Source organism: Aythya marila, assembly GCF_965140915.1.
Source record: "Aythya marila genome assembly, chromosome: 2".
NCBI classification, from domain to species: Eukaryota; Metazoa; Chordata; class Aves; order Anseriformes; family Anatidae; genus Aythya; species Aythya marila.
Genome location: NC_139043.1, coordinates 17,481,927 through 17,504,124, shown reverse-complemented (window position 1 = coordinate 17,504,124; position 22,198 = coordinate 17,481,927). Strand labels below are relative to the sequence as shown.

The window sequence follows — 22,198 nt, the reverse complement described above, 5'->3', positions numbered from 1 at the left end:
CTTTAAGGTCATCAGTGTTTACCAGTTTTACTGCTCTCAGCTGTTCTCTTGTGTTTTTTTATCCTTCACCCTGTTTTTTTATTTTGCCATCGCATTTACATTGCCGTTAATTAATTTCTACTAATCATAATTGCTCTGTTGCAGTCTTAGCATTGGCAAAAAGCCGTCCCCATAAGAGGTTAACACAGAACTATGGGTCTCTAGTAGTTTGTCGCTCTTTCAGATGCATATATCACTTATAATCTGACACTGCACACTGAAGTCTTGCTTGTACTTGTGGAGTGAGAATTTAACGTGCAAATGTACAAAACAATCTTTTAAATAAGCTTTCTCTAATGTTATCAGTTTATCATTGCCTGTGTTTGTCATTTAAATTGTCAGCATTAGTTTAGCTGTCATCTCTTGTCAGCAGCAATTTTATCAGAAAAGCAGAGCTGACAGCAAGGAGGGATTGCCCCTTTTGATGGCATCACATTCTGGTGGTCATGCCCCTTGTGGGATCATACAGTTCATCAGCATGTTACTCCACTGAGCCAGCCTGGGAAAGGACCCTCCCTTCCCCTGAAGCAATATCAGCTAGGTAGAAAACTAAATGCGGTGGATCCACATGAATGTTGATTGCCTTTTTTATATTGTTGGGTGAGGTTTCTACCAAATCATCTTGCTGACACGTGTCTGTTATTGTGTGAGTGCTAGTGGAAAGCAGCTGGGAGATGCACGAAAGCTAGGGGAGGCAGCACTGTGGCTTTGCTGATGCAGATCTGTGTATGCAGGTGTGGAACAGTGCTCTTTGTGAGGAAAGGAGCAACAATGAAGAACAGCAGTGAGCTGAAAGGAAGAAAACGATAGTAACCAACCAAAAGTAATTGGTGTGAACATGGAAAGATAGCACAAGGTGGAGAAAAAAAGATCAATATCAAAGATGAATTTCTGTCATATATAGATATGCCCATAACGTTTAGATTACATTCTAACTGAATGTGAGTAACAATATTTAGGTTATTGATACATATCTTAATTTGTAAAAAATTATTTCTATATGCTGTGTACTTCAAGTTCCTGAAAAATATTTTAATTACTTCAGAATGGCATCACAGGTAGTGGTTGTAAGGGCTGTCACCTTACTGACAGACAACCTTGCAAAACCCTTGGCCATTGATTGTGGGGCTGACATGTTTTTAACACCTTTTCCTTAAATACCAAAGTCAACTTCTGATCTTGAACCACGTAGACTCAACTGTAATAGGGAATATGAAATTTGGATAGGTGTGCAATATAACGGTACCAGAGAGGGCCTAAACAGGCAGGGTTAGGTACCAGTGGCAGCCTGGAGCAAAGAACAGGTTAACTGCCTGAGTGTTTTTGATGTAGCAGCTCCAGCGGGCCGTGTGGCCAGCATTTAGTCTGGAGAAGACTCAGGGGAGACCTTATTGCTCTCTATGACTACCTGAAAGGAAGCTGTGGGGAACTGGGGGTCAGTCTCTTCTCACAGGTAACTAGTGATAGGAGTAGAGGGAATGGCCTCAAGGTGTGCCAGGGGAGGTGTAGGTTGGAAATCAGGAGACATTTATTCTCAGAATGAGCAACCAGGGGTTGGGACGGGTTGCCCAGGGAGGTGATGGAGTCACCATCCCTGGGGGTGTTCAAGGAAAAGGTTGGACGTGGTGCTTAGGGACATGGTTTAGTGGGTGACATTGGTGGTAGAGGCATGGTTGGACCAGATGATCTCGGAAGTCTTTTCCAACCTTAATAATTCTATGATTTTCCTCCGTGTCTAGAGGCTACACTGCTGCTGCCGCCCTCACGAGCAGCCCTCCACGCACACCCCGCTCTGGGCACCACACGGCTGCAGCCTGGAGGCAGCGTTCAACCCAGCTCCGTAACCGTTTCTTTGCCCAGCCGTCCTGTTATTTGGGCTCCAGATGACGCCGGCAGCGCCCCCGGGAGATTAGGAAGGTTCGAGCCGGTTGCCGGGCGTCCCTTTTGTGAGGGAGGAGCGCTCCGGAAGCTTTTCCACCATCAGCCGCTTCCGAGGGCGCTCCGGGGCTGGGCGCTGCCGGCGGCGGCAGGGGGCGGCCATTTTGCCGCCGAGCCGGGCCCTCCTGCTGCCGGGGCCAGGAGGAGGACGGGGGGGGGGGCTTGTGGTGGTCGCCGCCGCCGCCGCCCCTCGGGAGGATGTTTTCCTTCTCCACCGTGCAGCCTCAGGTGGGGATGAGGTGGGGGGAGAGTGGAGAGCAGCCGCAGGCCGCGCCGCCCCTTCGCGGTGCGGGGATGGCGGCGTTTGGGGGCTGTGGGGATCGGCTGGGGGAGCGCAGCGCGTTTTTGGGGAGCTAAAGGGGGGCGTGAGGGGGCTGCGGGGCGCTGGGCTGCCCGCAGAGCCGCGCCGGGTGTCGATCGTGGCTTGTGGGGGGGGAGAAGGGCCCCACAGAGCCCTCGGTATTTCGGGGGGTGAAAAGCCCCACAGACCTCTCAGTACCGGGGGGAGAAGGGTCCCCCAAACCTCTTGGTATAGGGGAGAGGAGGGCACGGTGTCGCCTCGTGGGATCAGAAGTGAAGAGCTAACCTTAGAGGTGTCATCTCTTACTACTCGTTTTTGGGGTGGAACCGAGGGGGTGCAAGCTGAAGTAAGTTGTGCAGTTGGTTGTGGTGGGTTGCTGTGGAAGTTAAAAAGAAACTGTGTAGAAACGTGGTGAGGTGGTGAAGGAAAAGCCCTTTAATTATTTGTTATAGGAGAGGGTCTGGATGCAACTGGAAAGGCATCTTTCGTCAGTCAGGGGGTAGGATGGGACTGGCGGGTTGCACGGGCTTTGGTCTGAGCCAGTGGTTTTATTCTTCTGCTTTGTGCTAGCGGGATTAGCGCGTTACAGTGTCTGCTGTGGGCTTTGATAGCTCCTTCCAGATGTGGGGACCGTGCTAATTGCCTTGCTGGTGCCCTGAAGTTGAGAGGAGGCGTGATGCAATTCTCAGGAATGTGTCACTCCGCACTTTTGTAGTGGGAAATACGTGAGGAGGCCTGGTGAGTCACTAGGGTGCCAGCTTTGCCTCTCCGAGGCTTTATAGTTTTACTGCAAGCTTCCGGAGTTTAACTCTGCACAACTGATTCTCAGGAACTTTTCACGTCATGCAGCTACGTCTGTGTTCTTTTTCTTCTTTTGTATTCATGTCTATGGTATTTTATGTGTTTTGTAATCATAGCAGGGGCTTAATCAGGAATGGCAAGGCGCTGTTCCAGCAGCAGGAGCTGCAGCCCAGCTCTTGTTACCTAGTGACACACGCTGACACGGGGGCGTTTTGGCAGTGTTGCAATTACTTGGACCCCGTGTTCACAGCAGACAGAGTCATCTGCTAGAGGAGCCCTGATACTGACACACCTGGGCATCTGTATTTCTTCCTGAGATGGTGTTGCTGGGATGACTGAGTGTTGCTGAACTGCAGAATTAACTGAGATGCACGTGTGTGCTTTGTGTAGGCTAGGTTGGTACTTAGCTATGTTGCTAAAGTGAGGTCCTAAGGGATAATCCTGACATTCCTGAAGGGAAAGTATTAATTATAGTAGCAATTTTGTGTCCTTACTATTCTAGCAAGAATCCATAAGAAGTTGTCTTTTTTTTTTTTTTTTTTAACTGAACATTGTCTTATATGTGAATTGAGGACAGTCTCTGTCACCTAAATGTGGATGATCTGTGCCTGCTTCTGTATTTGAAAAAATCTAGTGATTATTTTACTTAAACTATTCTTGTGTTTGAAAACCAGGAAACGTGGCCTTTGTTTTCCTCATCCAAGTTTTGTGAGCTTCTAATTTGTCACACATATTTAAACTTTCTTTTTTTTTTTTTTTTTTCCCTATAATTAGACATGTCAGTTAACGCTGTAGTGTTGAAACTAAGAACATGTTGTTTATTATGCAATCCTCAGTTAAAAGACAGAGTACAAGATATGTAATTCTAACTTGTGGTTTGGAATGAAAATATGTTTAAATTGTGTAAAGGAAACTTAAATCATTAATTTATTTTATTTGCACAGGCTACCGTTCCCCTGAGTCACCTTATCAATGCCTTTCATTCACCAAAAAGCTCCACTACTACTGCCAGCACAGCATCCTTACAGCCTGCCCAGAGGGACTCCTCGTCAGAGCATGATCCTCAGAACAGTGAGGTACTGAAAACCTTTGGAAAATATGTGGTTTGCTTATAACTGAATTCAATCTGTGTAATGCCAATTTAAGTGAATTTCATGTTTGATTCATTTTAAAAAACAGTGTAACGGGACTAAATGCAACAGAATCTTAACAGATAAAATATAACTTTATTGACAGAACTTAAGTCAGTGCTTTGGCGGTAAGGATAGTACAAAAATTCTGTATTTCATTAATAAGAAAAAAATGCAGCTAGTACCTATCTCAGTAATGACTTAGAAAGCTGGAGAGGATCTGTTTCCACTTAATGCTTTTTGCTGCCAAGTAACAAAATACCTTTTCTGTTAGTAAACCTGCTATTATCTTTTCAGCCTGAGTTCTAGGAAAGTGTTTCATCACTGCTTTGGAGAAAACTGTCTGAAACTTAAAACTTGTTGAGGGATTCTGGTAGATTAAATAGCATATTTGTGGGCTTTTCTTTTGACATCAGCTCTTGTTCGTAATGCTGAAAACACAGAATACAGAGGGTGCAAGGTAGAGTTAGATCTTGCTATTTTTTTCAAATAGTTTCTTGCAATTTTATGACTAAGATGTTTGTGAGGAAAAACATGGAGTCTCTACAACTAACTATCAAAATCTGGAAATTGGCACAGATTCCATAATTGTACTTGTTATCCTTGTTTTGTGATTCTTCATAAATATAGGGGTATTTGCTTCTGGTGGCAAGAAGTGATTTCAGCAGGAGACTTGGATTTTTGCATGGAACTAAAAGCATATTTCATCTATTCAGTTTTGTGTTTGTCTGTCTACTCAGCAGGAAGATCTGCCCTTTAATTAAAGAGTTTTATTTTTTTTCTTTTAATTCTTCCACTTAAACTCGTCATGTACTGGTTTGTTTCTTTCTATCATGACAAAAGTATGAAAACAATAATTTAAAAAAATGCTACCAATGAAAGGAACTTTATTTTTAAAGGATGTTCTTAAAAACAAGTTCATTAGACTGTAATAAACCCAAGTTTAAGTAAAGGTTAAGTTCAACTTTAAAGTCACCAAATATTGACAAAGTACGTGCAGTTGTAATACTGAATAAAGTTGAACTAGCGGAATGACAAAAGTCATTATTTAAGGCCACAAGGTCTCTATAGTATGAAGTTACACCTGTATGCGGGGGTAGTAGCATCTTCTGAAGGGTCGTAGAAAACGTTTTTCTGTAGAGTTTTCTGTGGGTTTATCTTTTTTTAAATCTTCTTACACCCATCTCCCCCAGTAGTATTGCAGTAATTTTCTAAACAATTATTAAGCTGATGTAGGAAGTCTTGATCTACTCCTTCACATTGTGTGTAAATGGTGTTTAAAAATGTACTTTTTTCTTGAGTAGAAGTGGTCTTTAAACAGAATACTGCGTTTATAGTTTAAGAATAATTTCTTACCCTTTGAATAGGGTGATACTGTAGATGCATCTAGATGTCTGTTTTAAAGTGGCTTCAGCTTTTCACATCTTATTCAAGTGTTTTTCATGTAAATCTCCATGTTAGTTTAATCTTAAAAAGTAGAACAACATAAAGCTTACATAAAAATGATTTAGGAAAAATGAAAATATCCATAATGTTCTAACTACCAAATTAAATTCCATGGCAGAAACATTTTGAATGGCTTGTCATGTAGTTATTTCTTGGTTAAGAAAACGTGACGTCTAGTGCAGACGTTGCATCAAGAGGCTAATAGATATTTTAAATGGTCCAAGCCAATAGGAAAAATGTTTTCATAGGCATGTTTTTAAAATACCTATCTAAAAAATACGATGTTAAAATAACTTAAATCAAGATCACTGCTTTCGTAACTCAAGCAGATGTATGTTACCTCTTGCTTTTTTGAATTTTTTGTATTTTTTTTTGTAAGGAATTCCAGATCCTAGTTCCTACGCTCTCCTAAGTACAGATTTTTGCCTTTCATTGTGTCTTCCCACCTCATGGCTTTTAAAGGTTGAACTCTGGGTATAGTTTCTAAGCATCTGGTCTTCAGGTTTCTGCTAAATTTGCTCTAGCAAGTTTTTGCAGGGAAAGAAAAAGAGGTGGTGTGTGGGATTTTGTCTTTTGCCCACTTGAATGAAGTAATAAGTGGATATTACTTGTACATCTCCCCCCTCACACTCTCTAGTCTTTGTCATAAATATGAGAATGAATTGGAAAAGCATTTTTTTCCTGTGCCTGCTACAGCCATGGGAGCTATTAAAAGAGTGAATTGGGAAGAAAATTTACTTGCCATAAATGTATGCTGTTAATGAAAATATCAATGTATGCATATGAAAAAGTTACTTTGTATTGACGATAGCAAATGTTCTTTAATTGTTTCCTTTCATTGTTCTCTTCACTTATGAAATCGTTGTTTGTCTGAACTTCTTGGCTCGGTGCAGCATTTACATTTTACAATTGACTTTGTTATTCTCATTTTTCCCCATCTAAATTAAGTAAATTGTCATCACTTATCTCTGTTTTGCAGTCTGTATTTAATTTAAGAGATCTGGGATTGTCTGATTTGAAACCTAACCAGTTCAGAGAACTCGTGAACCGGCTGCTTCCTGGCTACTACACGGAAAACAAAGTCTCTTCGCCGTGGCATACATCATACGTCTCTGCTGAGTCCTTCTTTGAAAATAAGCATGGTATGTGTTGGAGTCTAGTGCCAATGAGAGTCGATAAAATTAAATTATGAAGGTGAACACTGTGTTCTTCTGTAGTTTAATTTCTAGTGCTGTAGATAACTTGTAGTTCGAAAGTGTTTAATAAAACATCTAGTAAAGAGACTACTAATATCTTTATTGTGTACAGGCTGTCTCTAGAGTGGTGCTTCTTGAATCATGGGATTTTAAAAAATTATCTTTAGAGATTTGAACCCAAATTTTGGAATAATTTCTTAAATTTCAGACTTGAAGTAGGTGGTTGTTAAATTTGTCTAAACTCAGCTGTGGCACAAGTGCATATTCTATTAGTGATGAATCTGAGCTATGAATTTTGTCACCCGTTTGCTTCATCAATAGAATAAATTAAATTTTGCTCATCTACTAGCATAACACATTCATGAACATCTCCAGTTTATGTAAAGCTATTCCTTTTTTGTTTGAAGCAACGCTAAATGAGCACTAAGGAAAAATGAATTTGTGATGGCAGACTGTTAATTGGCCATTAAGAGTATTTATTTGCTGGAAAAAAATGAAACATGTTTCTTTAAAGATGTTTTGTTAGGATTAGTCTTAAATACAGGCAGTGAGGGCATCATAAATATGCCCAGAAATGTGTTAGAAAAAGTATGTAGATGATGATTGAGATACTGCCTATGCGATACTGCAGCTGGGAGGAAGAGCAGAGGACTGACGTCCGAGGACTGGTAATGGGTTAATTTGTTTAATTACAGGTTCTTGAAGGATTGTGCTAAAATAAAATTAATATTTAAGAAACTAAAAACAACTTGTGTGAGAAGTAATGTTTAGTTGCCATAGGTTGTGTTTACATTTTGATATTATATTTCTACAGGTTTTGGGGATGTCTTTAGTGTTTTGCGCTCATCATGTTTGTACAGACGGCATCCTAATCCCCTCCAAAATTTCTGTTCAGACGTTAGGTGTTGGCCAGGTATGAAACAGTAAACTGTACTTTGTTTTCTTTATAACATATTTTTATTCTTGGAAGGATTTTTTTTGCCCCTTTTGTTTTAAAGAGGACTAACCCAGAAAATATTAGTAAGTTTCCAGAAAGAGCCTTTGAATTGGTATTAGCACTGTAAATTGTGAGGACTTTTTTTGTATTTGAGCAATATGTTTCCAGGTCTAAGCCCTTCTAGTTCTCTTCAGGGCACCTTTTTAGCTGAGCTTTTAGACAAAGGTTATTTTAGAGCATGAATCTTCATTCCCATCCTTCTGGATTAGCTTTCAAACATTTCATGTTTGTCAGCATGCCTGGATTTAATTAATGTGTATGTCTGTTCCTGGAGACAGCGATGACAGGGTTCACCAATTATCTATAGTTCACAAAGTGAGCTCCTGATTATTTTCACAAAAAAAAAGTTACGGAAAAAAAGCATTCTAAAACATTAAGTAACGTACTTGACAGTTCAGAGTATAAGTGTTCAGGGTTGCTTAACACAGAACTAAAATGTGCTGGTTTATACAGTGTATTTTTTTAGATCCAAAAGTGTCTTCATACAATTTTGTGTGTGGTGATTTTTTTGTTGGTCAGGCATCTTAAGTAGATTGCTGTCTGCAATTCTCTTTGCTTTCTACCTTGAATATTTTGGGGAGATTATATTCGGTTTGATCAGGATAAAGTCTTTGTCATATTATAGTTCTTGAAATTTCGTATTTTTTGGTTATTACTATTATTGTAGTGGTAGTAATGGATAGTTTTAAACTTTTCGTTTTTGAAGTTTACATACAATCACGGAGCTTTAAGACTTTGCGATCAAGAGCAAGACGTTTGCAGTCAACATCTGAGCAATTCACCGAAACAAAGAACTCACTTCCTTCACTTCTGAAGGTAAATACAAGTAGCATTATCTGGTTGTATAGGGCTTTATAGACCATCTCTTTCTCTTGAATGAATCTCCACAATTTACCAAACGTGTTCTGTTTTACTATTGTAAAAAAGTTTCTTAACTCTAAAGCTTGAAGTAAATGACAACATACCATTTTCTTACTAATACACAATTTACTTCATGTGTCATGACTGTAAAGATAGTTTCAATTTTTAGAGTAGTAATTTAAAAGTGAAAACACTGATTTAGAAATGAAATTATCAGTATTCTGTTATTGTGGCTGTGTTTAAAATATCTTGGAGTCAAATGAAGCATTAATTGAAACAAAAATACAATTAGTTTAACTTTAAAAAAAAAGTAATACAGCATGTAATTGGTGCTTTAAGGATAGACTTATTTGTGGCAACTGTCTTTTTAAGGTGCAGAAATTTTAATGTGGATGTTTTGATGGGTTAAAAACTCACTTGTATACACTTAATTTAGCAATTGACTCTCCAGACTTGGGGTAGCCAGGCACTTACCAAAACCAAACTAACTGAGGCACTCTTTGCTTCTAATTGGTTGTACAGAAGTCAGGCTAATTAAAGAGTGTTCTTATTTTATGTTTAAAATTTCTTTGAACTCTCCCGTTCTTTTAGGCATACATGATTTAACCTATGGTCTAGGTATACAATGAAGATACACAAGAGCTAGCTCCATGCAGTGTTGCTCTTAAATGTGGTAGGGTGACCAAGCTCTATCAAAACTATACTTTGAAGATACTTTATGTTTGGAAATAACCTAAGTTGATTTCATGAAGGAAAAAGGTTAAGCTAATAACTCCCACTGAATTCTGCATACAAAGCTAGTTGTGTGCAAGGCTGTCTTAGGTTATGTCTGTTGTTTGGGGCTCTGAACATTATCTGCTCAGAGCAAAAATCAGGATGACCCTGCTGGCACCACAGTGATTTAATGCTCAAACTACTACCCTCTGTTGTCTAATCCCACACCACCTGAATTAGATGTTTTTTCTTCCTCTCAACAATGCTGTTGAGGTAATAAGTTAAATACATATCAAAACTGAGTTTACCCTAACATTGTTATGGAAATCATTTTAGGGTTTTATCCTGAGAAAGCGAAGAATTGATGTTGAGAACTTGGATACGCTAATGAAAACAAAAAACATCCCAGAGGCACACCAGGATGCTTTTAAAACTGGTTTTGCAGAAGGCTTTTTGAAAGCACAGGTATTCCTGCAAAAAACACTCGGTAAGTTATTTTAGTTCATGTATTTTGTTTTTGGATTCAGAAAGTGGTTAATCCCAGCCTATCTTAAAATTTTTCTTTGTTTTCTTTTGCAGATTCTTTGAGAAGATCACGTTTGCTTTCTTTCTTTCTCTTTGTTCTTTGTTTTTATCTTGCTATATATTCCTCATTTTTACCTGGGAAAGGCTCCTTTTCTGATGCTGGTAAGTTAACTTTCTTTTGAAACTCTTTTACTTGCATTGTACTTCCAGTGGGTTTAGTTCAAATTAAATGTGTTTTGACATGATTGATTTAGGATAATATTTCAGTGTACTAATGAAAAAGTTGTTTCCTGCTTTTGGCTACAGTCTTTTAAACAGTAATGTTGCAAAATGTTTATGAATACAAAGTTAGCTTTTAGTATCTTTTTTATTCTTTTAATGAAACAATTGCATGGAACCAGCAGAGGAGTCTGGTTGTTCATAGATTGTATTTGTCTTTGAATTTAGATGATGTGTTACCTAGGTCAGCGTAGGCAAAATGGTTTGATTTTTATTTGTAGTCACAGCCTAGTTGGTATTTGCATGGCCAATTGCCATCATGAAAAATCTGGTGGAAATACAAGAATGATCAAAGGCTGAATTAATGCAAATGGAGAACTTCAGTTTTGTGTTGAGCTGTGATCTGGTCTCATGAAGATTTTGGTATGTGCAGAAACACTGAGGGCAAACTGGTTTTGTGTACCTGTTTCTGGATGCAGAGCTTTCTGCGCTACAAGTGACCTAAAAGCACTTACGCTGAATTAACTGAAAATTCTTCAAAGGGTTTTTTAAAAATATATTTTATTCTTGCTTACATTTGTAAATGGAAACATTGCTTTTTAAAAGGCCAGATATAAAGGTGGAGGCTTAACATATACATTGATGTACAAAGTACAGTCTTGGAACAAAATGACTTCATGTGTAAATTTTGCTCTTCCTCTTCTGCTGTTTGCTATTAGTACGCTTTCGAACATCAAGTATCTTTGATGCAGCAGTTGATCCAATCCAGCTGAAAAATGTTACCTTTGAGCATGTGAAAGGGGTAAGTTCAAAAGTTAATCATGTGAAAATTCTTTTTTAATCATCTTTGTGAGCGTGAAGAATGCCTTACCCTGTTAAAGGAACTTCTTTTTACGAACTGTTTTAAAAGACAGATCTCTCATATTTGGATATGCCTGAAATCTTAAAATTGAAATGAACAAAGATATGAATGATAGAATAACATTTTCCATTTTTGTGAAGTAGAGAAGCAGTGCAATCTTGAGTAACTGACTTGATTTGCTTTTCTCCCTGCCCCCAAGCTTTCTCAAGGTGTTTGAATTGAAGTAGAACTTTATACCAACTTTTCTCCAAGGCATAACCTATAGTTTTCTCTGACTTCGTGTGTTTGTTTTGTATTTGAAAGAAAACCAGTTCAGTTTTAAGACCTGGTAATTGCTTTTTCACATACTTAACCCTGAGTGCTTGAGAAAGAAGCCTTAGGTATATTTTGTCTACTCAACACCAGGGAGGTTTTTAGTACTCTAATGTTATTTTATATCCTTGAGGCATTTAATACTTTGTAAAAGGTGCACTCTCAACTTGTTAAATTTTGAAGGCTAGAATAGCAGATAGTTGTGTTTTGAAAGTCAAGCCATAAGTATGTAGGTTCATCTTTATTTCTGTTCAACTCTTCTTTGGCTGTTGGTAGCAAAATGAGGACCTTCCCCTTAGATGAATGCATAGCTTTGTCTTTTTAACTAATTAGTCTAATATACTGACACAGGACTTTTGATTCCATATTTAGCTTGTTGGTCAGATCTGGTCTTGAACTGTTCAGTTATTCCTTGTTTTATTAACTTTATTCTTTACTCAGTCATATAAAGGATTGTAGGAAATAGGTTAACTTATAGACACTTTGTATCAACACAAATTATGGTACAGTTTTATCTCCTCTTTCTGCTATGTATTTTTGTTCAAATAAACTTGTCTGAGTCTTTAATACAAAGGTTATCTACAAAAAAGGTGGAGTATTTTATCAATGTTTATTGATATTTCTTGGCATGTTTTCACTATGTAGGTTGAAGAAGCTAAACAAGAATTGCAGGAAGTTGTAGAATTCCTGAAAAACCCACATAAATTTACCGTACTAGGAGGTAAACTTCCAAAAGGTAAGAACCATTGCTCAGCAGATGTGAAAATCCATATGTAGCCATGGCTATATTTGTTCTCTGTTGAATGACTAATTTACAGCCTTATCTCTGAGCATTTTTTTCCTTTGGGGAATCAAAAAAGCATATGACCAAACTAATAATAAATATCACTGTTTCATTTACTTTATATTTGGGGAAAAATAAATAGTAAAATAATGTTTAAATGAATCATTAAACATTTATTTAAACATTAAACAGTTATTTGATTTATTAAATAGTAAGAAAATAATGTTAGTGGTAGTAGACTTCCTTGTTTAAACTATTTGAGGAAGAAATGCCTCCTTAAAGAGTATTGTGAAAGTTTCTTTGAGAACACTCTTAAATGAAGTGTTTTCTTTGCTTAAGGCAGTTACGTTGCATGCTTTCTGTCTTACTGTCAGTTTCCCTACGTGTAAAAATTGGTCACCACTCTTACAGAAGATTTGAGGTATTTGACATGTCACTGAACACACATAGTATTTCAAAAATATTTACTGATAAATTTATGTATAACAGGTATTGATGTACTTTGGAACAGAACTTGATGTAGCCCTAGATTTTCTAGGTCTCTTCTTTTTCCTTTAGTGTCGATAGGAGGATATATTTTTTTTAAAGTTAATAGGTTCCTGTGACCGAAAGTTTAAATTCTGTTCTACATTATCTCATTTGATAAGTATGTGTAACATTAATTTAATCTAAATGCTTGCCCAAGATAAAGCAAAAAAAAGGTCTCAAAAATCTTCAAATTAATTAATCTTGAAAAAAGAATCTGACAAATTCCATCCCCCTCTCCCCACACCAGTTTCTTGCTGATAACCTTTTAATGTTTAAGCAAAACGTAGGTGATTATCCATAATTGATTTTTCTCATGTGCTTGAAAATCTGACAAATATTGTGACATACATTCCCAGGTCAGGTGGCAGACAGGAATGACTTTTTCCTTTCCTCTCTCTGTTAATAGACTAAATCCTTTCTTATGTTTCTGTTAGACTTGTGTTATCTTGATAAACATCCAATATGAAGAATAGACTATTAGGGATTCAGCTGCTAAACTCGGCGGTAACTTTGTGGAATAATTCTGATTTGTGCTGTTATTCAATAGTCTTACAAGACTTTTTTTGTCGTTGTTTAAATGTGGTTCAGAATATATCTAGATCTTTTAAAGGAAACTACTTCAAACTGCAAGTAATGAGCAGGATCTGCAACAGGATGTTAAGTTTTTGAAGCAAATGTAAATTTCTTTTAATGCATGGAAGACCCATATCTGTGTAGTAAGACTGTGTGGTTTTGGTGTTTTTAATATGTTGGTGACTTTTTTCTCTTATTTATTTTCTTTTAGGTATTTTGTTAGTTGGACCACCTGGAACTGGCAAAACACTTCTTGCCCGAGCTGTAGCTGGTGAAGCTGATGTTCCATTTTATTATGCATCTGGGTCAGAGTTTGATGAGATGTTTGTTGGTGTAGGAGCTAGTCGCATCCGGAGCCTATTCAGTACGTGAAGTATTTGTGGTTTTGAAATCTTTTAACATGCAAGATTAAGTAGTCAGTGTGTACGTGACTTAGATTTCCATGAGCAACAACTAACTGTAGAAACCTGCTGGTGGGCAGAATGCAATTGTAGCAAAAACTGTAACTCTTACAATACTCTGAGAAGTTATTTAATCACAGCTGTAATGTTCTATAAACCAAATGGATTTTTTAAATTTGTCATTTAGCTATTGGAAAATGTAAATCACTGTAAATTTAAAGTAAATATTTAAAATTTAAGATAAAAATAGTGTTAACTATTTCAGCTATTTTCCTCAGTTTTATATTCTCTCTTTTTTTTCCTGATTTAGAGCTTTAATATAGCATCACAGTGTAGCACTCACCTCAGGTTTCCTTTTGCACTCCCATCAACAGGCCCTGAATAATGGGCTTTATAATAAAATTTAGGTGTCTCTCCTGTGCAAAATATCAATCTAAACACGTTTTCTGTTTTAAATAGTCAAATAATAATACAAAGGGTGTTGGGGGAAAGTCCAACTTCTCTTACATTTAGGACAGAGTGTCAGGCACTGATAACGTAGAAGTTGGTTTGCATTTGTAGAAGAAATGTGGCTTTTTTCATCTGGAAGGGGATCAAAATGTAGTGGATGTCTTGCACGTTAAAATGTGCTTGTCTTTCTGTTGATAATACTGGTATGCTAGAGGGTGGTGTTTTTCACTGTCAGATAAAATGCATGCTATATTAAAATAAGCTAGTTAAAGATAAGACCCATAGCATTTCACATTATTTTTATTTAATAGGTTAATGTTTTGTACCTGAGCCTATGCAATAAACTGTTGTATGAGTTGGTAGAAGATAGGATGACTTTCTTAATCTACTCCACTAGTTGGTTTTTTTTTTTTTTTTACCATTAGAATATACAAGCATATACAGAGAGGAAGAACTCACTTCTTTGCATTGCTTCATTTCAAAAATATATTTCATTCTGGAAGGCTAAAATTGGGATGGTTCTGGTGATGCTATAACACTTCATAATGCAAGAATAATAGACAAACAAGAATCTAAAACAAGAATCCTAAATTACATCATACACATTCTCCTACTTTGTGTGGTTGAAGTGTCTTTCAGCTATTTTTCTTTTGTCAGGGGAAGCAAAAGCAAATGCACCATGTGTTATATTTATTGATGAGTTGGACTCTGTTGGTGGGAAGAGAATTGAGTCTCCGATGCATCCATATTCAAGACAGACCATTAATCAACTTCTTGCTGAAATGGATGGGTAAATATCTGGATTCTGAGGCATAGAAGGTGCTGACTGGTATTTTGAATGTTTGCATGATTTTTTCTTCTTTGACACCATTGATTTTTTTCATAACTTTTATATCCTTGAAAATGTTTTTAAATTTAAAATGATCTGTGACCACTTTCTAGTACTCTGTAATTCATTCTGTATAAAAACACATTCTTGGCCTTTTTTTTCATACAGCTTTAAACCTAATGAAGGTGTCGTCATTATTGGTGCAACAAACTTCCCTGAAGCATTAGATAAGTGAGTATAATGCATTGATCATTTTTATGGTATGTGTATTAAAAACAAAAACAGAAAAACACCACTCTACTACAATTTTCAAGTATTACAGTGTTACAGCTGGAGTTTTGTTTTCCCTTGGAAAAGTTTGTATATTGGCTCTTAAAAGGTTGTTGAAATAAATCTCAAGAAATAAGCAACCTGATTCTAAATATCTAAAACTTCTGCAAGTTTTCCTACTTAAATTGATTGGTTACATTCCTTGCTTACCAGGCATTTTAGTAGTTGCTGACAATAGTAGTTTACCTTATTTACAAATGCAAAACCACTTAAAATTGGTCGGTAATAAAACTTTCATCTGACTTTATAGATACAAACAAGGAAAATGCGTTCTTTGCGTCTGCGCACCAGACATGTCTTTGTAGATGTTTTTAGAAAGATCAGATGGATTTGTCTTCCTCATATCTATTAGTAACAGTATACCGTGACTTTTTTAAGCCAATATATTAAATCATCTTTTTCCTTTAGTGCTTTAATACGTCCTGGTCGCTTTGACATGCAAGTTACTGTTCCCAAGCCTGATGTAAGAGGTCGTACAGAAATTTTGAAGTGGTACCTAAACAAAATAAAGTATGATCAATGTAAGTAAATACACTATTGTAATATCTCTTCATATAACTGTTCATACTTGATCAACCCACTGACATATTTAGTCCTTTATTTCAGTAGCAGTAGTGTCTTTACTATGTACCTCAGAAAAAAAACAAAAGAATTGTCTAGTACATAGTGTTATGACAGTTTTCTGAGGCAGAGTTTCTTTCCAGCCCCTAATAGGGTTATAGTGTCTTAAGCATTAAACTTCATTTCTTCTAAAGCTGAAAGTTGTTGTTTAAACAGACAGTTTTTAAAAGAATATGATTCATGTTCAGAATTTGATCATTCCTTGTTCATGATATGTTTTTTTCAGGAACAATATGGTCCCTAATGACTTTCTTTCTTTCTTTTCCCCCACAGCCGTTGATCCAGAAATAATTGCACGAGGCACAGTAGGATTTTCTGGAGCAGAGCTTGAGAATCTTGTAAATCAAGCTGCGTTAAAGGCAGCTGTTGATGGAAAAGATATGGTAACCATGAAAGAATTAGAATTCTCCAAGGACAAAATTCTAATGGGTAGGATTTTTATATACAAAAGACATACATATGTTACAGTACATTTTGTTGTGTAATTAAAACTTTACAGAAGAAGGAAGGTTTTTGGTGGTGTTTTTATTAAAAAAAAAAAAAAATCCTCTGTATAGTTAGTTCTGAATAGCATTTGAGAGCAGGGGCTAATTAGTATATTCAAGCTAGTATTAAATACATTCATTAAGGCTTGTTTGATACTCTGTCAGGAATGATGCATGTTGTACTTGAGCCTAGAGGCAAGACGCAGGTTTGATTTCCTCCTATTTCTCTGTTAGGAATAAGTGGAGGAGAGTAGATGACCAGAAATCCAGAGCTAGATTCAACTAAGTTGCCATGTGGTAACACAAAACTTGGAACATCTGCACCATACAGACCAAAATCTGGTCTGTTCGTGCTTGAGAAAGGAAATGGGATTTCCTTAGATACTCGGATTCATTTTGATGTACTCCTTTAAAAGGAGCATAACTGCAGAGTCATGTCTATTTTAGACATCAACTAACAAAGTGCAAAATGTTTACAAGTAGGATTTAAATTTTTAATTAAGTGCAAAATGTTTACAAGTAGGATTTAAATTTTGCTTGCATGCTGTTCCACAGCTACTTTGTACTCTTGAATATGTATAATCTGCGTATCATGGTGGTCAGCTGTACGAATGAGATTGTTTCCTTCCTTTAAGGGCCTGAACGTAGAAGTGTAGAAATTGATGAGAAAAATAAAACCATCACTGCTTACCACGAGTCTGGCCATGCTATCATTGCGTATTACACTAAGGATGCAATGCCAATCAACAAGGCTACGATCATGACACGAGGAACAACACTCGGACATGTGTGTATTTCTAGAATTTGTTGTTGATGTACTGTTAAATGTTGTTGAGAAATTTGCTAACAATGCTCTTGTTGTACTTAAGTTGTAATGCATGTTGGGATATAGTGAAATTTTCAGTTTAGGCTTGGAAAGCTGGCTTTTCTGTGTAATACAAATCTCTCTTCATTTTGCAATATGATCACATTTGCTTATATAATAATTCAAATATATGAGGAAAGAAATGTTTGATTCTGCTGCAGATAAAACAGCACTCAAGAGCAAGACTTTAAAGAATGTCTAAAGGACCCAAAAGTAGCAGCACTGCTCACCTGTATTTTTAATAAAAACATACTTTATCAAGTTGTTCTTTGTCCTATGTGACTTTTTTTTTAAACCTAATTGTCACCTTCTTTCTAGCATAGATATTTTTCACTTTCTGTCCAAGTACTTGGTGTAGCTACTGTCAGGATAGAAGAACTGGTTTTCATTATGTCAGTTTCTTCTCAACTTTATGCAAGTTGAGGTGTTCAGTTAAAGAAAAACACTGGTCTGAATCCTCCAGGCGAGAAGTTAATTTGTGCTCAACCCAAATGTAGGGAATAAGGAGAAATGGATAGAATAGATTGTTCTGTTTCTGGTGTTAAGTAGCTTAATTTTAAGGTTTAAGTAGCTTAATTTTATGTGATGCTGGTGGCTCAGAGGAAGCTATTTCACCTAGTAGACCAAGCACTTCCCAAGCAAACCTGATGAGTACATAGCCTTGTAGGCAGCCCGGGGCATTCATGTTGTTGCATTTGTATTCTCTATGGATTTGAACAAGAATTGCTTTAGGCTGCCCAGGGAAGTGGTTGAGTCACCATCCCTGGAGGTCTTTAAAAGACGTTTAGATGTGGAGCTTAGTGATATGGTTTAGTGGAGGACTTGTTGTGTTAGGTCAGAGGTTGGACTTGGTGATCTTGGAGGTCTCTCCCAACCTAGACGATTCTGTGATTATTTCAGTGTTTCTTCTGTTTCATGACCATGGTTCTGTATCTTCCAGGTATCTCTGCTCCCGGAAAATGACAGATGGAGTGAAACTAGATCTCAGTTGCTTGCACAGATGGATGTCTGCATGGGAGGAAGAGTAGCGGAAGAGCTCATATTTGGAAGTGATCACATCACAACAGGTCAGCTGATCAGTAGTTAGAATCTCTGATCAGAGCTTGTGGGCAGACGTGTTTAACCTGGTGTCAGTAATTAACTTAAATTTGTTTGCTCTCTAGGTGCTTCCAGTGATTTTGACAACGCTACTAAAATTGCAAAACTGATGGTGACTAGATTTGGAATGAGTGAGAAGGTAACGCGTCATCACTTTGTAAATAGTGATATGGCACACGGAAGTGCAGTGTAACTGGCTGTCAGTGATAAAAGGCAAAGTAGTTCTGTTGAAAAAGAAGATGACTCAGGCCTTACGATTGGCCCTGCTATAGATAAATCAGTGAGAAAAGCTGTTCATTTGACAGTTTACAAATCAACTTGCCAGATTTTCACCTCAAAATGACCTTGAAACTTTTTAAAGTCTACAGGAAAAAAAAAATAAACCCAAACTTTTTGGAATTGAGGATATTGTTAACCTCTAGGGCAGGGAGAAGGCAAATGCTGAGTTTTGTATACTTTTAAAGAAACCTCTTTAGTCGTCGTTATTGTCTGCTAAGTGCTAGCAGTCTGAAGTTCTTGCTTTCTCTTTGATTTTCTTCTTAAATAAGAACACACGTAAGGTTCTGTACTATGACCTATGGAAACAGAACTCTGCAGTCACTATGCAGTTTGTGAAGATGCTTCTTGTTTTGCTGCTTCTGTTGCAAACACTTCAGTAAACATTTCTTTAACTATTTTATTTGTTTGCATTTATAAGAAATGGGTGCTGAAGCTCTTACAGAGTATTTTGTGTGTTATATTGCAATAGTGGCAAAAAGTTTGTTTGTTTGTTTGTTTAGCTTGGTGTTATGACCTATACTGACACCGGAAAAGTTAGCCCTGAAACTCAGTCCGCAATTGAACAGGAAGTAAGAACACTTCTGCGGGTAAGATTCTTCCCTTCAGTCTCACGCATTTCTTTTGAGATGACTTGAGCATCAGTTCACTTGATGATTGAATTTGTAACGTGTACCAGTGAGAGAACATAGTTGGTTGAAAGTAATTCCCAAGTACTTAATGTAGCTGCAACTTTGAATCTCTTCATATCAAAGCTTTTTGTAAATTGTCATGCAGGAGCAGTGGATAACAAGTTGATGGTGTTGGGTTCTTAGTATGTTCCTTAGCATTTCCTCTTGTGTAAACACAAGGATTTGTATTTTGCCTATTTAATTCACAGGAAAAAACTAGTGGTGTGTTTTTGTTTTTTTTTTTTTGAACAGATGTTGATGTTGTCTTTTCCTCCCACATCTCATAACTTGCAGCTGAATCATTTTCTGTAGAAACAGAGAAATGGCCATATTAGTTCAGACCAGAGTGTCATCTGGTTGGGACTCCTGTTACACGCAGGCATCAGAATCAGATGCTTAGGGAAGTTTGTATCATTTAATTATCTTGGAACTTCCAGATCTCTGTTCTGGTATTTGGAATTAGTTTGGTACAGGTGGGAGAATTATTTATATCTGATAACATCTAAAGCACTAAAAACTTTTTTGCTGAAGTTGTTTCTGAACTGACTTGGTCTGTCTCTGTAGAACTAGAAGTTAAAATTGAAGCTAATAAAGTTGCCAGCGTATTTCTACTTGAAGCAACTGATAAATGGTTGGGTACCTCTCAGCTTTGTAAAGTACATTATACTTTGAGAGTCTGATGACCTTTTGAAAACTTCAAGCTTTGAGGGAATATTTCTTGAATGCTGTAACACTGTCCATAATGTAACATTTAATATATTTGATAAGTGACTTTTCAGATCTTGTAAGTGTCTATGTCATATATAAAAATACTCAGGCTTGTCTCTGGATTTTATTTTCAGGTGTAACTTCTGCAAAATGCAAAGGTGGCATACAGCTATGTTTTCTTGAGCAATTATGGCAGCTAGGTTTTAAATCTTTGCGGGATAGGAGCTCTGGTAGCTGTGCTATGTAAGGCACAACTTTAAACACAAGCTGTATTCACCCAGAAACAACTTTTTAAATAGAATATTGCTGTTACTTTTGTTCTAAAGTTTAATAACCTTCTTTTACCTTCCTTTTTTTTTTTTTTTTTTTTTTTTAAATTTCAGGACTCATATGAGCGAGCGAAGAACATCTTGAAGACTCATGCAAAAGAACACAAGAATTTAGCAGAAGCTTTACTGAAATATGAGACTTTGGATGCCAAAGAGATCCAAATTGTTCTGGAGGGAAAAAAACTAGAAGTAAGATGATGACTTGTGTGATCCAGTAACTGATAATCTGAAGAATGTACATCTAGCAATGCAGTAGTCTTACGCAGCATAGCTTTTTTTTCCCTTCCTGATGTGTGTATGGCATTAGTGACACGGTAAGATTCTTCTGTCTCTTGTGAGCTTCTGTTACTTATCTATTGTGTCTCATCAGAATAAGACACAAAAATAAAACAGGTTCCTCATCTTCTGCTCTATCTACTCTTCCCACAAGAAGTTATTCAGAAAGATAAATCTCAGGGTTGAATTCAGTGGTTTGGTTTCGTCAATCGTGTTGAAGCTGAGAAGTAAAACGTGTAGATGTACTGGTGTGTTTTGGCATAGGTTCCTGGGTCACACCATAACAGGTGCATTTGAAGTGAAACCCCGTAATATAATAGGGAAGGTTTTATGGGTAGTGACAAATTGACAAGTAAATCAGTAGTATGAGTGTTAGACTACATAATCTGTTTTGAGGTTAGAGATCACTTTTAAAGAAAACTTACTTAAAAATGTAACAAAATATCCGTATAAGTGAAGCAGCTACAGAGTGCATCTCTATTAAAGGGAATTATGAGATCTCCATGTTAGACTAAAATATTAGTGATTGTCTTCTCAGTGCTCTTGGGGTTAGAATACACACTTATGGCTGGGAGAGGAATTTTGATGCAAAACCATTAACAGGCTAAACATGTCTAAACCTCTTTGGACCATGTTTTGGGCAGAACCATGGCAGGGATAAGAGAAATACCTGTAACCTCTGATGTGCTGCTGACAAGATTCTTTAAAAAAATTTTATTACTGCAGTAGATGGACGTGATTTGATAACAATGCTTTTATACTGCTGGAGATTCTACAGAATTAGTTTCTGCTAATACTATGTATGAGCGTTTGATAATCCAACAAAGAATTTCTTCAAAGAGGATAATATTGCTCACTAGAAAGTAGCTCAGAAAACATTTGAAGCATGTGTTTCAAATAACATTCCCAGTCCTGTTCAGTAGAACTAGGGAAATACAACTTCTTTTCCGACCCTTAGAAGAAACGTCTGGAAATTCTAGGCTCATAATAAAAACCAGTTTCCAATCAAGTAGAAGTGATTGCTAGCAATTATATGCCAGTATTCTTCTGATCCCATGGAACTGGTTTTTAGGAGTAACACAACTTTATCATAATCTTTCTGTACAATTAGTTGTAGACTCCTGGGAATATGAACTTCTGTTGCAGAGAAGGCCTTTTATTATTACGTTAATGTTGAAGGTTAACGTAGTTGGAGATGAAAATAGTTGGGCCGGTGCCAATAAGTGTGAATGGAAATTGGTAACTACATTTAAAACTAGAGTTAACATATTTTAGAATTTTCTGGGTGTAATGCTTGATTATAGCCTAGTTTTCCAGTAAGATCACATGCGTTTTTTTTCTTTCAAAACTAGGATAACTTTCTATTTGCTTATTTTTCCATTGTCAGCTAGCATAGTGACATCCCCGTGCAGCGTGGGAGAACTTCCAAATGTTATAAAACAGTATACCAAATGCCTAGGCTGACTAGTTACAGTTGTACATGTATTTTAGAAATATGCCATTGGAAACAGAAATATACTGCATATTTGGCATCTGTTTTTGGAATAATAAAGGTTAAATTTAATTATGAGTATTGTTTTTTTCCTTTTATTTATCACTGTATATTGCTACAAAATGTAATACAGAGTTCCTT

General features: G+C 37.0%; 1 protein-coding gene across 1 annotated transcript; it reads left to right on the top strand.

Annotated features, from left to right (window-relative positions):
- Positions 1-2,043: 2,043 nt before the first annotated feature.
- Positions 2,044-20,702, top strand: YME1L1 (YME1 like 1 ATPase). The gene is made up of 19 exons (XM_082752839.1): positions 2,044-2,205; positions 4,024-4,155; positions 6,635-6,797; positions 7,666-7,764; positions 8,555-8,664; positions 9,760-9,910; positions 10,003-10,110; positions 10,887-10,969; positions 11,987-12,077; positions 13,438-13,590; positions 14,735-14,867; positions 15,075-15,137; positions 15,645-15,757; positions 16,131-16,286; positions 16,978-17,129; positions 18,148-18,274; positions 18,371-18,444; positions 19,085-19,171; positions 20,344-20,702. Exons 1-19 carry the CDS (start codon positions 2,176-2,178, stop codon positions 20,485-20,487), a joined length of 2,169 nt encoding a protein of 722 aa, XP_082608965.1. The 5' UTR covers positions 2,044-2,175; the 3' UTR covers positions 20,488-20,702.
- The last annotated feature ends 1,496 nt before the right edge of the window (positions 20,703-22,198 follow it).